This window comes from Populus alba, chromosome 5 (assembly GCF_005239225.2).
Source record: "Populus alba chromosome 5, ASM523922v2, whole genome shotgun sequence".
NCBI lineage: Eukaryota > Viridiplantae > Streptophyta > Magnoliopsida > Malpighiales > Salicaceae > Populus > Populus alba.
Window position 1 is genome coordinate 22,727,373 of NC_133288.1, and position 20,805 is coordinate 22,748,177.

The 20,805-nt window shown below is 35.0% G+C and overlaps 1 protein-coding gene across 1 annotated transcript; it reads right to left on the minus strand.

The window, feature by feature from the left end:
• Positions 1-411: 411 nt before the first annotated feature.
• Positions 412-13,671, minus strand: LOC118061921 (uncharacterized). Its single transcript, XM_035075549.2, has 39 exons — positions 13,481-13,671; positions 13,035-13,111; positions 12,854-12,953; positions 12,649-12,756; positions 12,447-12,563; positions 11,973-12,123; positions 11,267-11,514; positions 10,908-11,087; positions 10,696-10,772; positions 10,503-10,620; positions 10,000-10,083; positions 9,322-9,417; positions 9,041-9,142; positions 8,707-8,775; positions 8,471-8,566; positions 8,280-8,387; positions 7,657-7,770; positions 7,417-7,500; positions 7,114-7,242; positions 6,232-6,430; positions 5,988-6,131; positions 5,803-5,846; positions 5,574-5,657; positions 5,412-5,480; positions 5,234-5,310; positions 5,090-5,159; positions 4,817-4,966; positions 4,296-4,361; positions 3,992-4,136; positions 3,768-3,832; positions 3,609-3,674; positions 3,240-3,333; positions 2,694-2,730; positions 2,493-2,550; positions 2,274-2,384; positions 1,889-1,956; positions 1,224-1,290; positions 1,073-1,141; positions 412-762 (listed from the first exon to the last, which is right to left on the minus strand). The coding sequence occupies exons 1-39, from the start codon at positions 13,550-13,552 to the stop codon at positions 676-678; spliced, it is 3,900 nt and encodes a 1,299-aa protein (XP_034931440.1). The 5' UTR covers positions 13,553-13,671; the 3' UTR covers positions 412-675.
• Positions 13,672-20,805: the final 7,134 nt, after the last annotated feature.

A 20,805-nucleotide genomic window follows, 5' to 3' on the forward strand; every position in this document is an offset into this window, starting at 1 on the left:
AGTCACTTGGTGATTATGGAGTCTTTTGCTAGATTAATCAGCTGTATCATTAATTAATGATGCATTTAATGAGAAAATGAGAGCTTGAAATCCGTAGTGTTATTTTTGCAAAAATATTTCTCAATTGGAAACATTGCAAAATGGTTTTATTTTTTATAATCTTTTATTTAGTACCTCTGATTACATTCTAGAAATTCCTTTTTGGTTTTTGATATATCTCAAGTCAGTATATATACACTGAACTAGACACCTACACTATGAATAAAACTCATAAAACAGGGCTTATAATTCGTCGTATTATTTAAGTCCAACTCAACCCCAACTAGCCGAGGTTAAATAATGATTATGAAAAAATTATAGGAATTCACTAATAGAAAGAAAGGCAAAGATCAAAAGATAACGAGACAGATCAAAGGAAATGAAGCACGATCGATTGGAATCAACAGCCAAGTGTGCATCAAAAGAAAATAGACAAATCTGTAACCTTGCAGCCCAACCATTTTCTTCCTGGAATAAACACTCTGTACTTTACATATTTCAGGACCCATTTTGAGCGTTTTTGCTTCACTAACTATATATTAAACTTTAGTATCTCGAAGAAAAGCGAAGAGAAGAAGAAGAAAAGAGCATATTAGTTAACCTACAAAAAGAACTATGATACAGCATTACAGCTTCTCAGGGCCTCAAGGAAACTGATAGCCGGTCTTCTTGCTTCTCGACAAGTTTACATCTTGAAGGTGGACCGAACATGCTCAGAACAACCTGCAAACAGTTGATCCAGGGGAAGATAGCGTTCTCTTATCTGTTCTATAAGAATGCGAGATGAAAATTTACAAACCCTTCCTAAGGCAAAATAGAAAACCTCAGCCTTCCCCGAAGTTTGGTTCCTAAAAGATGAGACTACTTTTTATTGATTGATGTGTTTGTCCAACTTCGATCTAGGTATATGAACATGCTACATTTTTCTTGTCACTGAAATATACCCACCAACATCTATTTTATGATTGATCCAGAAAAGAAGCTAGATGGTAACAATGAAGTGAAGAGGGATTTGGAAACTCAACAAGCTTACCGGTAAGAACACCAGCCCATGCAAGAAACCAAGAAGAACCAGTGCGAGGTACATTTGGAAGTAATAAACCTGCAGAACACGAGAGGGAGATGTCAAACAAACTGGGAAATATTGGCTCTTGTGATGGGAATTTGAATGGAGGGACACTAACCACAAAAACTTCCGTCCTTGAGAAGCAAAGAACAATCACGCCAACTAGCTTTGTTAATGTGATGCCACTGCAAAATTACATGGCAGAGACCTTTTTTCAATAAGATGGTTGTGATTAATACAGAACTCCACGTTGAAATAAAAGTAGGTGATTTGAGCTAAGAATCGTGCTTGCAATGACCTATGCATTAATGGGGTGTGCAAAAGACATTATAATTTTTCCCTTTCTTGCCTTTTCTTTTTTAAAATTTACTTCTTTTATGGTGCATCTCTTGGAAAAAGGGAGACTGCATCAAACTTCTTTAAAATAACATGTGGGTGGCGCATGTTATGTGTTCTTCCCACAATATGATAAAATTATCATAAATCAAGCCGCCTTGATTGTTTTATTTTATTTTCTTCTGATGATCTTTGGGTGATTTTTTAGGAAAACACGTGACTTGAAAGTGGTATTTAATGATTAAGATGGACATAATCTAACAGAAGGGGAAGTGCCAATCAAAAGACCCTATAATTTGGGGTTGAAATCAGAAAATAATAATTCAAGAGGTGTCAATCAAACCGGCCTATAGTTGCATTATCGCTAATTTGTAAGTATCAACAGAGTGAGCAGCACGGGGGTCTCAGCAATCTAGTTCATAATACGAGCCAGAGGGAAAGAGGAACCTGAAGACAGAAGCTCCCATTGTACCCAAAGCATCCCTTACTCGCTGGTCTCTATCACCACAACTCACCTGTTTAAGAACATGAAAACAAAGAAAAGGTGTAACAGTGCATCAAGAAGAACCTTAGAGCCAAAAGCATGAAGTTTCCACATTCGGGAGGGAAACCAATTCCCTTGTTGCGTTATTAACTAACTACGAGAGAATTAAATATTCTGATGCGATATGTAATGGGCTCTAAATCACATGTTAACTACCAAGCCAAAATAACCAGATGCGGATTCCATCTATTTTTCTTTTAACTGAATGAAATGAAAGAATGAATTTGAAGTTCCATTGAAGGAAAGTGGACAATATACAAATAAAATGGAGAAAGATGTGATGCTAACCGAGAAAGCATGTGTTATATGCACGCAAAACTCAACACCAATGCCCACTGACATGACAAGGTTGACAACAGAGACTGCATTCAGTTGAATATTCAGAATTGCCATCACACCCTGTGGAGTTTCATCTTGTAAGCAGAGAGATTATACTTGGGCAGAACAAGTTAATTATTGCAAATAAAATGAAAAATACACAGATAATGATAAAGGAAACAGAGTTACCATCAGATCCACGACTATCATTGCCAACACCAGCAAAATGATCGCAGAATTCCATAAACTACATTTTAAAGAAAGTTAGGAAACAAAATAATCACGAAGTCATTCTTCAATACAGCAGTTCATCTGGAAAGAAGAACCGAACACTGAAGCCAGTATTTTTTTGTCAATGAAAAGGTGAATATGGGTAAATAGAACACTGACCTGCAAGTGATGACCAAGCAAACAACAAATACAGCTCCTGGTACATCACCAAATAAAACCAGCCAGTTGAGGCTTTATAGAAGAGAAAATGACTAACAGTTATACTAAACCAAATAATTCATTTGGATTTGTTAAAAACCAAATAACAATAAAGGTTTAAGGTACAAATATGCATCAGTAAATGTTTTACTCAGACAGCCCACACACTGCATTTTTTGTTTCACATCTCCGGGCCATTATCATCAAACCACCGTGTGAAACATTTAATGATTAAAGATATAGGCACAGAAGTACAAAATCAACAAAACAATCTCTTCAGTCTTGAAAGGCTTGAAATTCTTGAAATTTTGTTAAAATCAAGTATAGAAGAATAATAAACAAATGCCTAGCTCCTCAGCAAAAAAAAAAAAAGTAATTTGTGAAATAAAGAGAAGACAGGTTATCTTCAAGAATGCAAGAAAGTGAGGTAAGAACCCCAAGCATGCAATCCATGAACTCCTGACAAAAAAGAACATTCCAGTTTAAGGATTTCTAAAGATTACTAACCAATAGCTATAGCAAGGTTGATCAATGCGGTCCTCCATATATCAAGGTATTGTTCAAAAAACATATAAAATACAGAGTATGGGAAGATCTCCATCTGCACCAGAAAACAAATATCATTTAAGAGACAGCCTTACTAGCATACAGCCAACTATGAGACAAGTCTTCTGCAAAAAAAAAAAAAAGTGAATAAATTCATAAAAAAACAGTCCTTCAATGAGCACAGAGCTAGTATCATACAAAAGAAGCAACAAAAGTTGACCCTCCTATCATAGGGGAAAAACAAGATTAAAAAATCTGACAAGGATAATTTATTTTAAAAAATATAGCATCGGTCAAACCATGTGGTATTCACTTTCTCTGATTTTTTACCTTCAAAGAATCAGAAACCCTTGAACTGAACTCTCGAGCAGCCCTCATTGAATTGACATAGTCAATCTAGAATGAGATGCAGAAAATGTTAAGGTCTTTACACAGGAACAAGAAACATATCACATTGAGAAAAATTTACCATTAGAAATCACTGCCTACCTGCTTGTTAAGAGGCGTGTGATATGTGCGGAAGGATGATGCTTGAATAACACCATTCTCGTAGCCTGATAAGGAAAGAGGGGGGGTGAGGAATTTATACCCATTCAAATAACAAGCAACCATATGGCATGCAGACGAACTATTTTAATGCATGCATTTGTGTTTGCAACTTTCCCTAAATTTATTGAACTGGATTGAAAGAACAAATTTCCAACGCAGCAAACCTTGCAGATCTATACTGCTAGTGTAAGCACCATGGCCACCTTTGGCACAATCAGCAGAGGGCAAAGCATTGAGGAACAATGGGAGTTTCTCCTTGAATTGTGATGTAGATGGACGATCATTATTCAGATCGGAGTGACGGAAGCACTGAAAAATTCCAAGAGTTATTAGTAGTTGATCCTGCTATAAATGAGAAATGATAGATGCTACTGCCTTGATAATTGACAGTCAAGCACAAATCATTTCAAAGGTAAATGGGCAGAAAATTGTCTAATAAAATTTCAAGAAGAGCAGAAAGTGGATTACTGTAGTACAATCTTTGCACACCCCACCAAGACCACATGAGCCTGTATCAGATGAACAACAAGGAAACTGGGCGACACAGGAAAAAAGAATCAGCTTCAACATTATTCAGTGGTATGTAATGAGAATAAATAATGACACCAATGAGAAGCAATAAGAAGAAGAGCAGAAAATGAAAAGGTACATTTTCATCACAAAATTCCCATAATTACCATGGTCACACCACACAAACATCTGCAATAATTAGCAACATGGGCTTGCAATTGGCCTTGTATTGAACGCTGGTGGTTCCATTACCATTTGATTTTAAGCCATTAAATATCAAAGATATTACACAGTGAAAGTAGATATTTGAGATTAAATTCATATCTTATGTCTTTCCACAACAAAATCCATAATAGAATTTAATGACCATATGAACTGCATAGGAAGTGGCAGCCATGTGACTATCATAGTAGGCAAAAATATGCTCAAATTTTCATGCCAGAATTAAAGCCAGCTTTTGTGAAAGATTATAAAACAACCTGATCATCAGGGGGGCAATAACTCCCATTTGTGAACTTCCTACAGCATCCAAAAGCTTCTGGAGATATCCATACAAGAAAATCATCAAGCCATGAAGCAGCTGGCATAGCTATATAGGTAGATTCTGGTGTTAATGATGCTCTTGCAATCTACAGCAGCATGAAGACAAAAGATTCTTGTTAGAGGAAATACAACCATTCCAACAATTAATGCCCGTAAGGAGTAAATATCAGAGTGACGTTCATTAGATAAGAAAAGGAATAATGATTCACCTCATTTAAAAGAGATTTTGAACCGCATTGGCTGATGGAGCACAACTGATTTGTATGACTTGATTCTGAGCTGTGGGTGCAGTATCATCAGTTCAAAGATCAAAGCAAGGAAAGGGAAATTATGCAAAAAAGCAATGGAATTACCTATAATTGTAGTTCTTAACTACAAAATATAGCGGTGGGCCAATTCTGAGATACTCTGAAACATTATTAAAATAACCCTGCATGAATAAAAATATCACATGTTTAACTCGCCAGACAACAATAGAACACCATATCAGATGTATGTAGCAAGTTATAAAGCAGTATCAAGAAACTGAACCTGAAGATATGAGTCCTGAGGAAGAACAATTTGTTGTTCCAAACCAGGTTCAACTCGAGTGGTTAATGCCTACTTGGTCCATAAATATGACTAGTTAAAGTAAGACACCTAAGAGGCACCTAAAGAAATAGGAATATGAGAGAGTAATCTTGAGCATCTCACTATGCAGGCCAATGTGAAAGCAGCAAAGATGGAAATGACTGCTATCTTAACTCCCCAAAGACTGAGTATGGGTGCATGGATCTCCTACAAGACAACAATGTCAATTTGATTAGTGAATAATGCTCAGCAGCAACTCCCATTCTTCAATAAGAAAATTGAGCACCTAAACTTAAACTAGCATCTGAAAAGATGTAACTTCTATGAACATTTCATAAAATCAAGTTGGTACCCTCATATAACGTGCCAGCAATCCAGGTCTTCTCCCACCAATTCCTAATCATTCACATTGCATTTTCAATCAGAAACCATTCGAGTTTACAATAAGGAATAAAACAACGCAGTTAATGAAACCATGTGGAAAATGAGGTAATGCATCAAATAAATATGACTCGTAAATAACCTCTCAACAAATACCTTTAGGAGTGTCTGCATATGATGATGAAATTTTCATACACGGAATGCAATCGACTCTCTTATCCTCCGCTCGCAAAAAATCAAAAACTATCAAAGCTACAAAAGCTGTAACTTGCAGAAGGAAGTCCAAAAGAACAGCGAGTGCTGCAAAAGAGGCATGATATAAAATGGTGTAATGATTTTGAAAAGAAAAGTGGAATAAAAATAATAAATGTCTTAAAGAAAAAGGATTAAAATATCCAACCAGCAAACATAGAGAACACACGGCATGCCGGCATAGGAATGAAACTTCCAGCCGCAAATGCTAAAACTTCAGATAGACTAGCAAGTGTGATGGATGGTCCAACTTCAACAAGAGCATTGCTTATTCGTCCTTCTAGTGGCAACTCCAATGGTTGCCGCTTAACAGCATGCACCAATATGCACATGTTATCCACCCCAACCTGATATGACAGAGAAGTTCAGTTAATTATAAGCTACAACACAGCTTTATCCAAAAAAGAAGACAAAATCAGCTTTGAAATTAAAAAAAAAGAAAAAAAAAGAGTAAGAATCCTAGATTAAAGAGAAGGTTATTCAATATAATATCTACCATTCAGAATAGAGATTATTTTGAAATAAAAGATTATAATATTTAGATTTCACTACTACGAGTCTCCATATGAGTGTAATGGTCAGTCATTATGCAAGAAAGGTTATATGCGTGAATGTTTGGAAATTCTCCAAAGAGTTATGCTAAACCTCACAACAAACTTTAAGCAAAAGAGACAAATTGATTTATACAATGAGTGACAAATCATGCCATTGCATGTATGTGTGTCACTTTAGTGTAATCCTCTTCGAGTCATTTGTCTTTACTCTTCTAATAACCCTAAATGTTTTGTGCAAACTGCACCTCTTGTTGGCTTAAGTCAAATGCAGCAGCTGAGAAAGCAGGTGGGATGGCAACTAGTTCATGCTCTTTTATCTGTGAACCTTTTACTTAGCTAATAAAAAGAGATAGGTAATCAAGTTGCACTATAGCTAGTTAGAATTGAAGTAACCCATTAAAATCTCAGGCTCAATGATCAATGCAGGCAAAATGATACTACCACATGAAGTCTAAATGTAGAAGAAAGAAACTTACAGCTAATACAAGAAAAGGAATGACTTCCATGATGATTAATGTAGACTTTACTCCAATGGCACTAAAAAATCCTACGGATCCAAGAACAGAGAGCATGACAAGCATAACTCCAGATAGACCAAGCAGCACCTGGAAGTCAACCAATCATATAAACTGAATGAAGGGAAGGGAAAAGTTTAAGAAAATATGAATATTTAATACAGAAAACCTCACATTCACAGAAATACAATAAAATACTATGTGATATAATATGGTTCTACGCAGGGAGAGGGTAAAGTTCAAGCCATGTAAAAAAGAACATACCTTAGATGAAATGTAAAATGAAGATAAATGTGGTGTGTCACCCAGAGTAAGAGATATGTAGGCAAACATCACAAGATAGCTAATCTGAAATGGAAAAGGCATCAAAAGTTAGCTACATAAGTAGCATACAACAAATAATTTGTTGTTTGCAAGCCCTGGGCATTTATCATTGCACTAAACAGTACCTTATTTAAAACCTAGAAATGGAAATGTTTTTTCTCTACCAAGAAAAGAGCTCACCAAAATAGTAATGACATCTGCGGTACTTTCCCTTTTTAATTCCTCCTCGATGGAGCTTTCCGATGAAAAAGAAAGGGTGAGATTCTTCGACTGCACCATTGGCAATAATTCGTTCTGTCACATAAAACACATGAGATGATTGAGATAAAATGAAGCAATGAAATGATGATACAGATATATGCTATTAAATGGTCTAACTATTCAGGACGATACTTTCCCTTTGCAGCAGATCCAATATTAACAGAATGACACTTACAGTTTGGATCAGATGTCTAATATCATCTCACTTATTTCTGCTATCTGGAGCCCTTTTTTTTTTTTTTTACTGAATTGTATCATCTTTCACTCATTTCTGTTTGTGTTTTGGTTCATTACCATAATGAAATGAAAAGGATCAGATTTGTACTCTTAACAAAAGGATTCTGGCGCTAAGGAGGGTGGTCTATTACTCAAACAGATCAGATCCTTAGTGTTATCTTATTTCTCTCTCTTCTTGTTGTTTGTGTCATCAAATATTAATAACCATGAGACACAATTCGGTAAACATGTTTATAAAAAATGGAGATACATGTATGTTTCCAGGCACCATATACACAATCACTGGACTGAAACAAAGAACAAACCTTCACTAACTGAATAAAAGCCTTCTCCCAAGCAACAGCCTTATCAGTTTCGTTCCCTTCTTTATCAATCACATTGTTTACTGGATAAGTTACAATAAATGCAGATGCCTGTCCCAGAGAAGTAGACGGAGGATTATTATAGACTTCTGATCTAATTGTGTTTTCTATTTACAAGGAAAGGAAACAAATACCTCCGAGTAATTATTCCCTGAGAAACCTCCCAAGGAAGTGCTTGGATCAAGGGGAGCTTTGAAAGCACTCCTACAAGTGTCTGCAGAGGTATAATGCTGAAATAACATGGTATCATCATAATAATCAGGCAGAGAATTATTGGAGCTGGGGGAAGGGCTGGAGAGGAAGACATGATTTTTGAGATAATTGTCTTCAAGCTTCCAAGAACATGGAACCTGAGACTAAAAAGATATACCTGGAGACAGTAATTCACATGCTCAACTCCTCCATAATTTTCAAGGTTTTGAGGATCCATTTGGAAGTACTGGGAGGGAAGGAGGGGGAGAGAGAAATATTAGTGAAGAATCAAAATCAAAATAAGTACCTCTAGGTTCATCTTTCGTTATTGGAAACACATGCAACTGTAACAGTGGCAAGCCTTTAAGGAACCACTATAGTCCTATTAATTTTGTTACCACTAACTAAGAATGGAACAAATTCGTTTTCACATATTTTTAAGCATTTCATTGCATACCAAAATAAAAGATAATCAAACAGAAAAAGAAAAAAGAAAAAAGAAAAAAGGCAACCTGTAGTACACTTTGAGTGGCACAATCTTTGTCCAGTGGCTTCATGCAAATATCAGTCAGAGATACCATTGATCCAGAGTAATTTGCATGGATTCCATCAACCTGTCAAAGCTGAACACTATTAACCTAAGAAATTTCAGATCATCCTTCTCCACTAGGAACATGGAAAAATAATCTAATAAAACAGCAAATGTAAACTCAATTGATGTTCCTGGCGATGCATGCAACAATCTGTTACCCTAAAATTCAAGAAAGTGAGTGATACCAGTAAAAATGAATACCTTTTTTTGTACTTCAAAAAGTAATTTGATGTTGTCTTCTGTCACAATACTTGGCAATTTCTGTGCCCCGGCATCTGGAACAGTCGCTAGAATTAGCTGGAAAACATGTCACCAGTAGTTCTTTCCAGAATTAGAAGAGGAATAAAAATCTTGCAACTAACTAATCCAAATCAAGCAAACAAAATGGCACTCGGATAGATTTTTATCATAAAAAATCAAATATCACAAAGCAATCAGAATACTGCATGGTGGTCTCTGTGCCCGAGCATTAAGAAATAAAAAAGGCAACTATCACATCCTGCGGGTAGGACAATACACATGCATGCACTTTATCACGATAAATACAGCATTTAGTGGTGATAATGACAGATGTAGTCAACCTATTGCAGCCATTTTCATGGAAAATTTTTGTTATGATAAGGAAAGGCATAGCAAGAAACTGATGTTAACTGGTTTGCTGTATACAGGAAAGAAAGGAAGAGGAATTGTTCCACAAGTGATGACAACAAAAAGGATCCAAGCCTTTGTGAGGCCTTGAAACTTATTTTCAGTCTCTAGAACCAGCATCTAGAAGAGTATATGTGCGAACATCAAAATAAAAGCACAGAAGGAAACTAGACTGGAAGCAAAAAATAAATAAGTAAGAAAATAAAATAAAATTGTAGAATACTGCAAAACCTGCTCAATTCTGTAGAAAGGGGCTAGGTGAGTGTCAAAAAAACGTTTCTCTTCAGCAACTTTACTCCCGGGCCCTACCCATAGCTGAAATAGTGCAAGCATTAGCAGTTGACTGGCATATGGAGAAAAGTAGCGCTAATAAGAGTATAACAATGAATACTAGATTAGACTGATTGCCCAGAACTTAAAGCACGGTCAAATGAGCAACAATATATACTTTTATGACTTCTCCAGGAAATAATGGCCGCACTCCCGAAGTAGAATATTGCCCCCAAATTTGTCACTTCCAAATACACATTAGCATATCTTATGCATTTCAATAGATTCATTGAAATACACTAATTCTTTCCACAGATACTCGTCAACTTAGTTAGTTCTAGCATTTGTTGGACCCAAAAATGTCAGCAGAAAAGACTGTAGAATGGTTAAATAATTAAAACACTCCCTTTCTTTAGGATTTAAACATAAAGGATGAAAGAAGCAATTTGTATGTTAAATTCTACCTTCTCAGGCCGTGTCTCCACCTTGAAACGGATGAGGCCTACACAAAGTAGAAGAATTACAGCCAATGACAAGCTCAACACAAGGATTGGATTTCTAGCAACCCATGTTCCATAACTCCTGAAATAGAAACAAACTAAAAGGGTAAAAAATAATTCAGCTACACTGATAGCGATAATGGGATAGACAGTGGACCTGTAGAACTTTGACATATATCCTTGCACGATTGAAAGCTGTACCCTGCTTCCAGTTTGAGGAGAATCTTCAACCATCTGGAAATTAGTAGTTAAAAGAATTCAGTGGCAAGGAATTGGCCTATGAATTAAGGAATCGACCTACCGATCAGATGAAGGCAAAAAAAACCTACAAAATCCATTCAATAAGAATAGGTAGGAAAATGGAGGCACCTGAGCAGGAAGGTTCTCGTCCTTCTTCCTGATAACTTCACCACTGCCCTTGATATCCGACAGTGGATTCATTCTAGAAGTCTGGTTCCTTTCTCTTTTTCGATGAAACAAACCCCATCCCAAAAACATGGAAATCAATATAATATAAAGGATTGTTAGAGCAAAGTCGACACATTTGGCCTGCATGAGTTGAGCAATGAACAGTGAAACTGAATTAGAGGAACATATAAATACTTAAAGTAACAAAATCAAGGCATGTCCAACGGTATTTTTCAGCAAATTACTCTGCGTCCAAACCAAAAAAATTAAATCAGTGGAAAAGGATAAATTCAAAAGCTATATACTGGATGATAACTCGCCTTGAGAGATCCAATTCTCACTGCACAAGAACCGCCTTCATGATGGGGAGGAGGAGCAGTATTGGCACAAACAGGAGATTGAGGGCAATCACCGCAAGAACAACCCAACGAAATATCACCACATGAATATGTAGAAACATTCATGGGTTTCATTCCAGATGACTCAGGAGCAGTAGGCTTGAATGTCATAGCATATGGTGAGCCTGGCACATCAAGTGCGGCTCGTCTACCAATAAATGCATACCACTCTGCCAAAAAAAATCATGGCATAAGCACTATAACTTGAACAAAATCACAGAAAAATCATGCGTAAAACGGAAGCAATAAGTCAAGGAAACATAAGAAACTACGACTCAAACTTCCTAGGAACACATAATCTTTCAGAATTTCAGTGCTGTCTGTCAATTGTGGTATGGTGAAAATGGAGGACACTCGTCCATCAGGAGTTCTTCCTCTTGACAGAAATTCATTCTGAGGTAGCCCCCACTTCTCTGCTTCAACCCCACCTTCCAGCAAAGTCTTCAAACCCAAAATCATCATCAACCACAGCCCATGCATCTTAAGATCATGGGTACAAAAAGAAATGTCGTGTTAACTGCTTCAACAACACCCTCGTCATGTGTGAGAGATAGAGAGGCAGGGAGAGAAGAGACCAGATAGATGGGAGCAAGGAACCTAAGGCTACAGCTTTAAAGTAAAAAATCACCTGTAAAATTTTGAGCACCAGCACCAATAAAATTTAGAGCTCGAGTGTTCATGGTCCCAAACTTTACGTCCTTGCAAGATTCATACAACCCTTCACCAAAAGCATCAGATGCATAAAAATCAATGCCGCTCACTGTCAAATTGCCTTTAACCTGAAAAGAGAATAAGAAACCTCTAATAAAATTACATTCTTCGACACAAAGAATTTCCAACAAGAATTCTAACAACCATAAGCTCAATCAAAAACACAATATTCAAAGAGCAAGCTATAACAATTTCACATTTCCATTTTAAAATTTAGAACATTTTATTATGTGAGGAATAATAGAATTAAAAGGTACGTTTAATGAAGATGCCTTAATTCATTAACTAATTCATAGAACGGATTCAACACAAAGGAATTTCCCTTGCTCCTGATAATACAAGAACACAAAATACCTCTAGAAACCCAACCATAACACTAGGGACTACAAACCTTAGCCGTAGTGGTGACATTGATAAACGTGCTCTGATGTGGAGAGCATGTAAGCTCGCAGAACAAATTCAAAAAGTTTCTCAAACATGCTGGACAGCCAACCAGAAATGGAATTGCCTGGAAAACATTCATAAATTAATACATACACATACAACCACACATAAATATCGTTACTCTCAAACACCAAACACGAAGTCTATACTTGCTGAACTTGTGACCGTAACGTGTCGAACTGAGCTTCTGAACAACAAACATTGCCAGTAATTGTAGGACACAAGCTTTGGATCTTTTGTGAAAGCAAGTCATCTGGCTGAGAAACAACAAAAAAATAGTATATCCAGGAAGAAAAAAAAAAAAGCAAAACGCACCATCCAATTTAATTAAAAAAACAGAGAAAATCCAGATACCTTCACAGAAGGGGAACCATATGGGCAGTTCAAAACTTTCCCATCTTCACGTGCTCCACAAATATCATACATTGCACAATATTCCTCTGAGTGTCTCTCCCTGCAAATCATTTCAAAAATAAATAAATCATCAACCCAATAAAACTCAACCCTTTTATTTTAAGCAAAAAAAAAAACTCACCTAGATACTGCATTCCGTGTCAGAAGCAACCTAGTATCAGACCTCTCCCCGCTGACTATAGATACAAAAAATAACACCTGAACATGCACAAAATTCAGTCCTTAAGTTTATAGAAACTGAAGCAAAAAGACAACAAAAAAAGCCTCAACAGAAGTTCTTCATTACATACACACACTATAAGTCGCAGTGAGAGGACACGTAACAAGTAAATCGAATGCTTCATTTTCTTTAATTTTGAATAAATCTTAAATTCTACGAGCAAATTATAGTAATTCTAATTTTTCACAGGGAAGAAGAAACGAAAACAGATGAAGTTTTTTTTTCTTATTTTTTCATAAAATTTTATCATATATATTTTTTTAAAAAAAAAAACTCGAAACAGACACATCTGAGAGGAAAAAGGGAAAAAAATGTGATGAAAAAAGAAAGGAAAAGAAAAATCTAGCCTGAAAGAAAGAAATCCAAAGCAGAAGAAGCTTCATTGTCTTGCTTGAGAACTCCATTGCAATCAGCGTCATGAACTCCGCCGTTAATTACAGTATCTGTTCATGGAGAGAAAGAGAGGGTGGGGGGAAGGGAGCGTAGTTGCGCTTGTAATCTGTAACGAGAGGCAAAAGTGTCGGAATTTATAGTTATTATACGATAGCAGTGGTTCTCAATTCTCTGGAAGCTGGCACTGGCAGCATTCACTGTACTCTAGCTATAAGAGCTTTTTCTGGGTCCACCTTCTTGGGATCTTTTTAGAATACGGTAGTTTCTGTTTTATGTTTTAATATATATATATATATATATATTACTTATTTATTTAAAAACATATTAAATTAATTTCTAAGTGTTTTTTATGATTTTGATATATTAATATTAAGAATAAAATTAAAAAATATGTTTTAATATATTTTAAAATAATAAATATAAAAAAAAAAACTTTATATCACCCTACCAAACAAGCACCAAAGCTTAGGTAAAAAATAATTGGAATTAATTCAAGAGTTCTTTCCTCTTTGAGCTTTGAGCTTGTGAATTTGTGACAAAACAAGAATGTTTTTTTTTTTTTTTTTTTTTTGTGCCATGACATTGTGAGTACTCTTGAGGATCGAACCCAGGATCTTCGCAAAGACAAACTTTGCTGTTGACCAATGAGCTATACCCTCAAGTGTCAAACAAGAATGTTTTGATCCACTGGGAAGAAGGAGTGCAGTGGAGGTGCGCACTTGTCTCTTTGCTGCGCCTTCCCGTTCTCTCCCAATGTGAACCATTTTCAGCTTGGGATTGAGTGCAAGCAAGTAGGTAGGTGAAAGGGACGCTTTACAATTAATGCCAGGCAGTGGGAGTTCAAAATGGCTAGGTCATGACTTTCATCACCCTACACTCTTTTTTTTTTTTGTCGTAATAATATAAATTATACATTAAAATTTTAGTTTTAAAATATTAAATTAAATTAATTTTTTAATATAAAATTAAAGTTTTGAACTTACCTCCTTAAGTGAAAGTCATTTCAACTTAAAATTTGTATAGGTTCATGTTACCTCGAACTCGTGACCGTTTAATTATTAACGCTCTAATACCATGTCAAAAAAACCATTTCAACCCAGTAACTTAAACTGTTAGGTGAGACTCTAAGATATAATTTATATTACCTTTTACGAACCAATTCTTTAATGGCATAACAGGAGAAAGGACCTGTTTTTTTTTTTTCCTCTGCATTTGGGTTTGATCTTTTTTGTGTATGCATGTCATTCCCGTGGTGTTTTACTTATTTATTAGGTTTGTAGGGTATTCAGTGAGTCTATAAATTAGTCATGGTATACGCAAGCTGGCTTGGACAGCCCAGGTTATATATATAAAAAAATAATAATAATAATGAAGAGAAGAAGGTCGAAAATGGCATTTGAAATCACAACTAATTAGCCTGTATTTATAGACTTGCCCTTGTCGGGAGGCAATTTTCTGCCAGAGGACGATTGGAAGTTATTTTTGCCCAAGCTAGCTCGTTATTGACACTCGCAGCAAGTTGCAGCTAGCAACCCAGATCTCCACTCAAATTAATATTTCTATAAGTTATCCAAATTGGTACCGTTACAACAAATTAATATTTCTTAACCATTGAATCTTCTAGAATAATAATATAAAGAACAAGCCAATATAAATAGTAATACAGACAACAAACCAAAGATATTAATCTTCGCTGGAGATTTATTTCTTTGAAAAAGTAAATATTTTTTTTAGTTAATTTTATGTTTTTTTTTCTTATTATTATGTTTTTCTAGTTTTTTATATAAAACACTATAATTATTTTTTTAACAAGTGAAACATAAATCTTAATGAGCATGAAGGTTTTGACATGTGAAAAATCTCGTTATCCCTCGCTCCAAACTGCATTGCTCGTTAACTCAAGTCGATTACTTTATTTAAAAAAAATAAAAAGAAAAGTTGTTTTGAAAAGAATTTTTTAAAGTTAAACGGGTTTTGAATGTGTGGTGGGTTGAAAAGACATGTTAGTCTGCCAAATTAAACTAAGTCAACTCCAAATCAAATTTTTTTTTTAACCCGAGGCTGGTGGTTGGGTTTTCAGATCTACTAACCAAACCAAATCAAACCGAGTTTAATATCGGTATGGCAAACCCAATCATTGGAAAGGCAGGGGATTGATACTGCGCAGCTGGTACTCTACCCTATCATTTAGCAAATACTTAATGAGCATGAGGCCAACACCAGTATGGGGACAGATGGCGAGAGTCGCCGGAAGAAAGCTGGCAACAAATCGTTCGGCTATTAGCGTGGGTGGGATTAATGATGGTTAGGGTGATGGTGAGGGTCCACTGGACACTGGTTCTAGATGCTGGACCCAGGTGAGAGCGAGAGAGAGAGAGAGAGAGAGAGATAGAACTACACACCTGCGGGGTTGAGTGTCCTCTCCTGGCCCTAGCCGGCCCCCTGCCTTCGGCTGTTGGCTTTTAAGGACTCTTTTCTATGCTTTGCATGAATTGTTTTTACTTCTTCCTGTCCTTGTAATGTCAATAGACAAACACCCGTTTCATGTCATGATTGCTACTCATCTGACGTTATCATAGCTCGAGGAAGCCCAGCCACGCCTCGATCATGCAAACTTTCATGCGTTCTGTATTTATGTACAGGTAAAACTTCAATTTAGCCTCCGACCCATCACTTAATTCTCAGTTAAGTACCTCTACATCTTCTTGTAATATAAATCCTATTTAAAATAATTAATAACCATCTATAATTTCTTGTGATGGTTAAGAGTCTTTATCTAATTAATTTACACGCACTCGTTAATCAAGTGCTGGATAGAGTTTTTTCATACACACACACACACATGCTTGCCCTCTCTCCCACAGAAAAACTTTAGGTTAAAAGCAGATTCTCTATGTGTATCTAGATGGAGCTTTCTCATGAGAAAGTCAAAAGCTGTCAGATATCCAGATGGACTTTTGTACGTAGAATTCTTTCTTTATTTTCCCCTTTCCAGCTTTCTTCTTCTTCTTCTTAGAAACTTTTATGAAATTTTTACTTTCGTAGGATTTACAGGATGTAAATACTGGGGCCCGTGATATATGGGCATATCTTGGACCTGTATTTTTTGACTAGTCGAGGAGCTGCACGAGTGAACTCAGAAGCAGGCTTGCTTAGAGTTCAAGCATTTGACGTCTACAGCTCCACGCACATCGATCAATTGCAATGGCATGCACGAGAGTGTCGAGCCCTGCATGGCCAATCCAGCAGCTTTGAACACGCCTGGATCAACAATTCATGAACGCTTTTGACACATGATTACGTGGAATCTCTTTCTTGTATAATTAGTCTCACATGCATGTGGATCATGGAGAGGGTGAAGACAGACAGAGGTTAGGAAATTCACAAGAAAATGATTGGTGATTATTAGCTGTTTATTCTCAGTCAATGAATAAAAGATGCTTAACAATGTTTAACGTTAATTTGCTGTTTCGCAATTCTTAGATATTTATTTTATTTCTTATTCTCATTTTCCAAGTTTTTTTTCATTTTCATATGTTCTAAGAACCGTTTATATATATATTTGTTTTTATTCGTTTTAATTAGGTGTGTATGTAAGTTTTATTGATCTAGTGGTACGTGGATCTTGTTTGAATTCATATTTTGAGGAGGCAAGACCGATAATATGGTATTATTAATTATAAAGTGTATTAATATTAAAAAATTTATAAACTGTTTGGTTTTAAAATAATTCTTTTATTCCATCCTACACAACGACTTGTCAAATAACTTTGAGGATCTTGGCCATACAAACACATGCATTGACTTGTTAGATAAGGAATTTTACCTCATAAATATATACACATAAATTCTATTCTTAAAAAATCAAGGGTCAATATATAATCATGCTATTTACACGAAGGCACCTAATTGAATGAATTTTCTTCAATATTATGAATAAAATTGTAACTTTTTAGAGTACATGAACCAAGATGTAATGTTATTCAAAATTAACCTAGTGGGCTAATTATTTCTTCCCCTATCCCTTGAAGATCCCCCAATGCACTGGTCCAGACTAGTTTGATCGATGTGGGAAAAATGAAATGCTGACCTCATGATCCACAATAACTTGAAGGTTTGGATTAGAAATGATATTTATCATATATCATGCGTAAGCTCTCGTGTGCGCAAATCCATTATAAACATGGAAAGTTATATGTGTGTGTGTGTATATATATGTTTGTGTGTGTTAAAGAATCAATTCAACTTAAAATTTAATTTATTAGATGAAGATTCAAGATATTATTTATTTTATTCTCTAATATACCCCCTTAAATAAAAGTTCTTTGAATTTAAAAACTTGTATAGATCTATATTATTTTGTGTTTATTTTTTATTAAATAAATATAAATAATAAGATTAGAATTCGTGATTACTTAATTATCAAAACTCTGATATTAAAGAAGCAATTCAATTTAAAAATTTAAATTATTAAATGAAATTTAAAATATTATTTATATTATTTTTTTACATGTTACTGCACCTATTACATGAACCAAGATGTAATGTTATTCAAAATTAACCTAGGGGGCTAATTATGTCTTCCCCTATCCCTTGAAGACCCCCCCAATGCACTAGTCCATATTAGTTAGATGTGGGAAAAATGAAATGCTGAGCTCATAATCCACAATAACTTGAAGGTTTGGATTAGAAATGATATTTATCATATATCATGCGTAAGCTCTCGTGTGCACAAATTCATTATAAACATGGAAACTTGATTGTATGTGTTTGTGTTAAAAAATTAATTTAACCTAAATATTTAATTTATCAAGTGAAGTTTATATTATTTTATGTTTAATTTTTATCAAATAATTAAGGATAATAAAATTCGAATTCATGATTGTTTAATCATCAAAACTATAATATTAAAAAAAATTAATTAAAAAATTTAAATTATTATATAAGATCCAAAATATTATTTATATTATTTTTTTACATGTTGCTGCACCAATTTCTTGAGACCGAGAACTGTGTAATTATAAGAAATAAAGTTTTTGATATGAGTAGAGTTGACGGATCCCTTAACTACTATTAGGAAGATTGATATAATGAATCACAATTTTTTTTATCGCGAAAACTATACCCGTTATAGCTAACCTCATAATTATTTCAGCAACTGTGATGGATATAACAAAAAATAATAAAATAATTTATTTCTAATTGATGAGTATACTCATAGAGGGGTGAACGTAATTAACCAAGGATTTTATTTCTGTATTATCATCAATCGGCCAAGAATTCGAGGTCAAGGAATGTTGAAACCTAGCCATGCATATGATTTGTTTCCCCTAACATAATTTTAATGTGCGAAAGTGGCCCTATCAACCATAAAATCTGGATGAACTTTCTCGCATTGTTTCTAGATTCTTGGCATTTTTTGATGAGTCCACATTTGTATGCATCAACATCACAAATTCTGGCCTGATTCCACTTATTACCTCCTCCTGCTCCTCCTGCTGCTCATGTATCTATCATTTTCTTTTCTCGGCTACTTGTCGTGTTCTGAATCGCATATATATACATAAGACAAACGAATCAAGTGGCATCAGTCTTTTAGCTTTCAACCCACTTCTTTCAATTAGGGCATTAAATAAGTTGCTCAACATGTGGCAATATATATTAATATATATATAATGCAGTGTGATCCTTTGAGGCTGTGCAGCTCTGTAAGGCAAGCAGGTTCTAGATCCAAGGACTGCTGGGATCTTGTGCTCTGTGATGAAATAATTTTGAGTTGAGGGTTCCTTATGGCCTGTTCATCTCGAGCCATGAGATTTTCTATCTAGTTATGTCAGTAAAGAAGTCTTGGAGGGTCGCCGTCCCTTTTACAAGGGGCCGTCGTCCCCAAACAGTTAACCTAGAGGATGTTACTATAGATAATTACAATACATATAGCTCATGATTAAGCATTTGACTCCGCGAGACAAGACACAACTGTCTGCCTTCCACTTCATGATGTTCTAGGGCGTTGGTTGATAGTTGATGCCCTTGAAGCAGCAAATTAACGTGGAAAGCATAAAATTTCATTAAAAAACTAAAACGAGGACGGAGGTTTTTAGTGTTTTTTTTAATAGCATGGTCATAAGCAGCAAAATAGCACAATTGAAAAAAGAAACTACACGTTATTCTTATCAATATAATTTATTAAATTTTAATAATAAGTTGCGGTGATGAAAAAAACACAACACGTTAAATTTTAAAGGAAAAATTCAATATGACGTGCATGTTGAAGAAAACAGTATAATCATTTAAAATGTGGTATTTTACTAAAAAGGAAATCTCAGCTCTGTTAATTTTTTCTGATTATATATACTATTTAAAAAAACTCGTGATTTTTACGTTAATATTGATTAATTGAAAACCACCCCTAATTCATCAACTGCCAATAAAAATCAGAGTGTATATGAATGTATAAAAATTAAATTGATATTTTTTAAGGTATTTTTTATGGTTTTGATGTTAAAAACTAAAAAAAATATTATCTTAATATATTTAAAATTAAAAATCATTTTAAAAAAATACTTTATTAAACCATATTATAATTAAACACTCACCATACATGTATCCTTCCTTGTACAAGCCTCTTGAAAGTTTGATCCTAATGATAAACACTACCATGAGATTTTTCCACGGTCAAACAAAAACATCACACCTATAAACCATCATTGATCGATGAAGAAGATGGAGCACAAATTAATCAACTTAATAGTGCAGAAAAAAGATAAGATAATAAAAATCATGGGCTCTTCGTCTTCATCATGGAGTCATGATTAGCAGGGAATGGCACCGAAGAAAGGGTCCACAGCAGCCACCACCCCACTTGGAAAGAAGATCACGAAGATCCCTTTTATAGCATTCTTGGCATCATAAGAAAGGGAGCACTCCCCTCTTGGATCAAGAAAAAGGGTGGCCGGCAATGGGGAGCGTGCAGCATGTGGAATCATGCTTCTAATTAATTGTGATTACTGTGTTTAATTATCAGTAATTAGTTTGGAATCAAATCATGTTTCATTAGTCAATTTGAGGTCTCACGTGTACAAGAGAAGCATGGGGTTTATACTAATTAATCTCATGAGCACTAACTCACACAGTTGCATATAACCCTAAGGTTTTATGATTATTTGTTTTCGTTAAAACCTGTTTTTTAAAATATTTATCACCTAAAAAATCATCGATCAATATTGTTTTTATTTAAGTATTTTTGAATAATTATAAAGCTTCAATGTCAATAATAAAT

Coding starts and splice junctions, on each gene's coding strand:
- LOC118061921 (XM_035075549.2), bottom strand. CDS start 13,552: ATGACGCTGATTGCAATGGAGTTCTCAAGCAAGACAATGAAGCTTCTT. Junction 10,084..10,502: donor TGGAGACACGGCCTGAGAAG/GTAGAATTTAAC, acceptor GCACTATTTCAG/CTATGGGTAGGGCCCGGGAG. Junction 7,501..7,656: donor CAGATGTCATTACTATTTTG/GTGAGCTCTTTT, acceptor TTTCCATTTCAG/ATTAGCTATCTTGTGATGTT.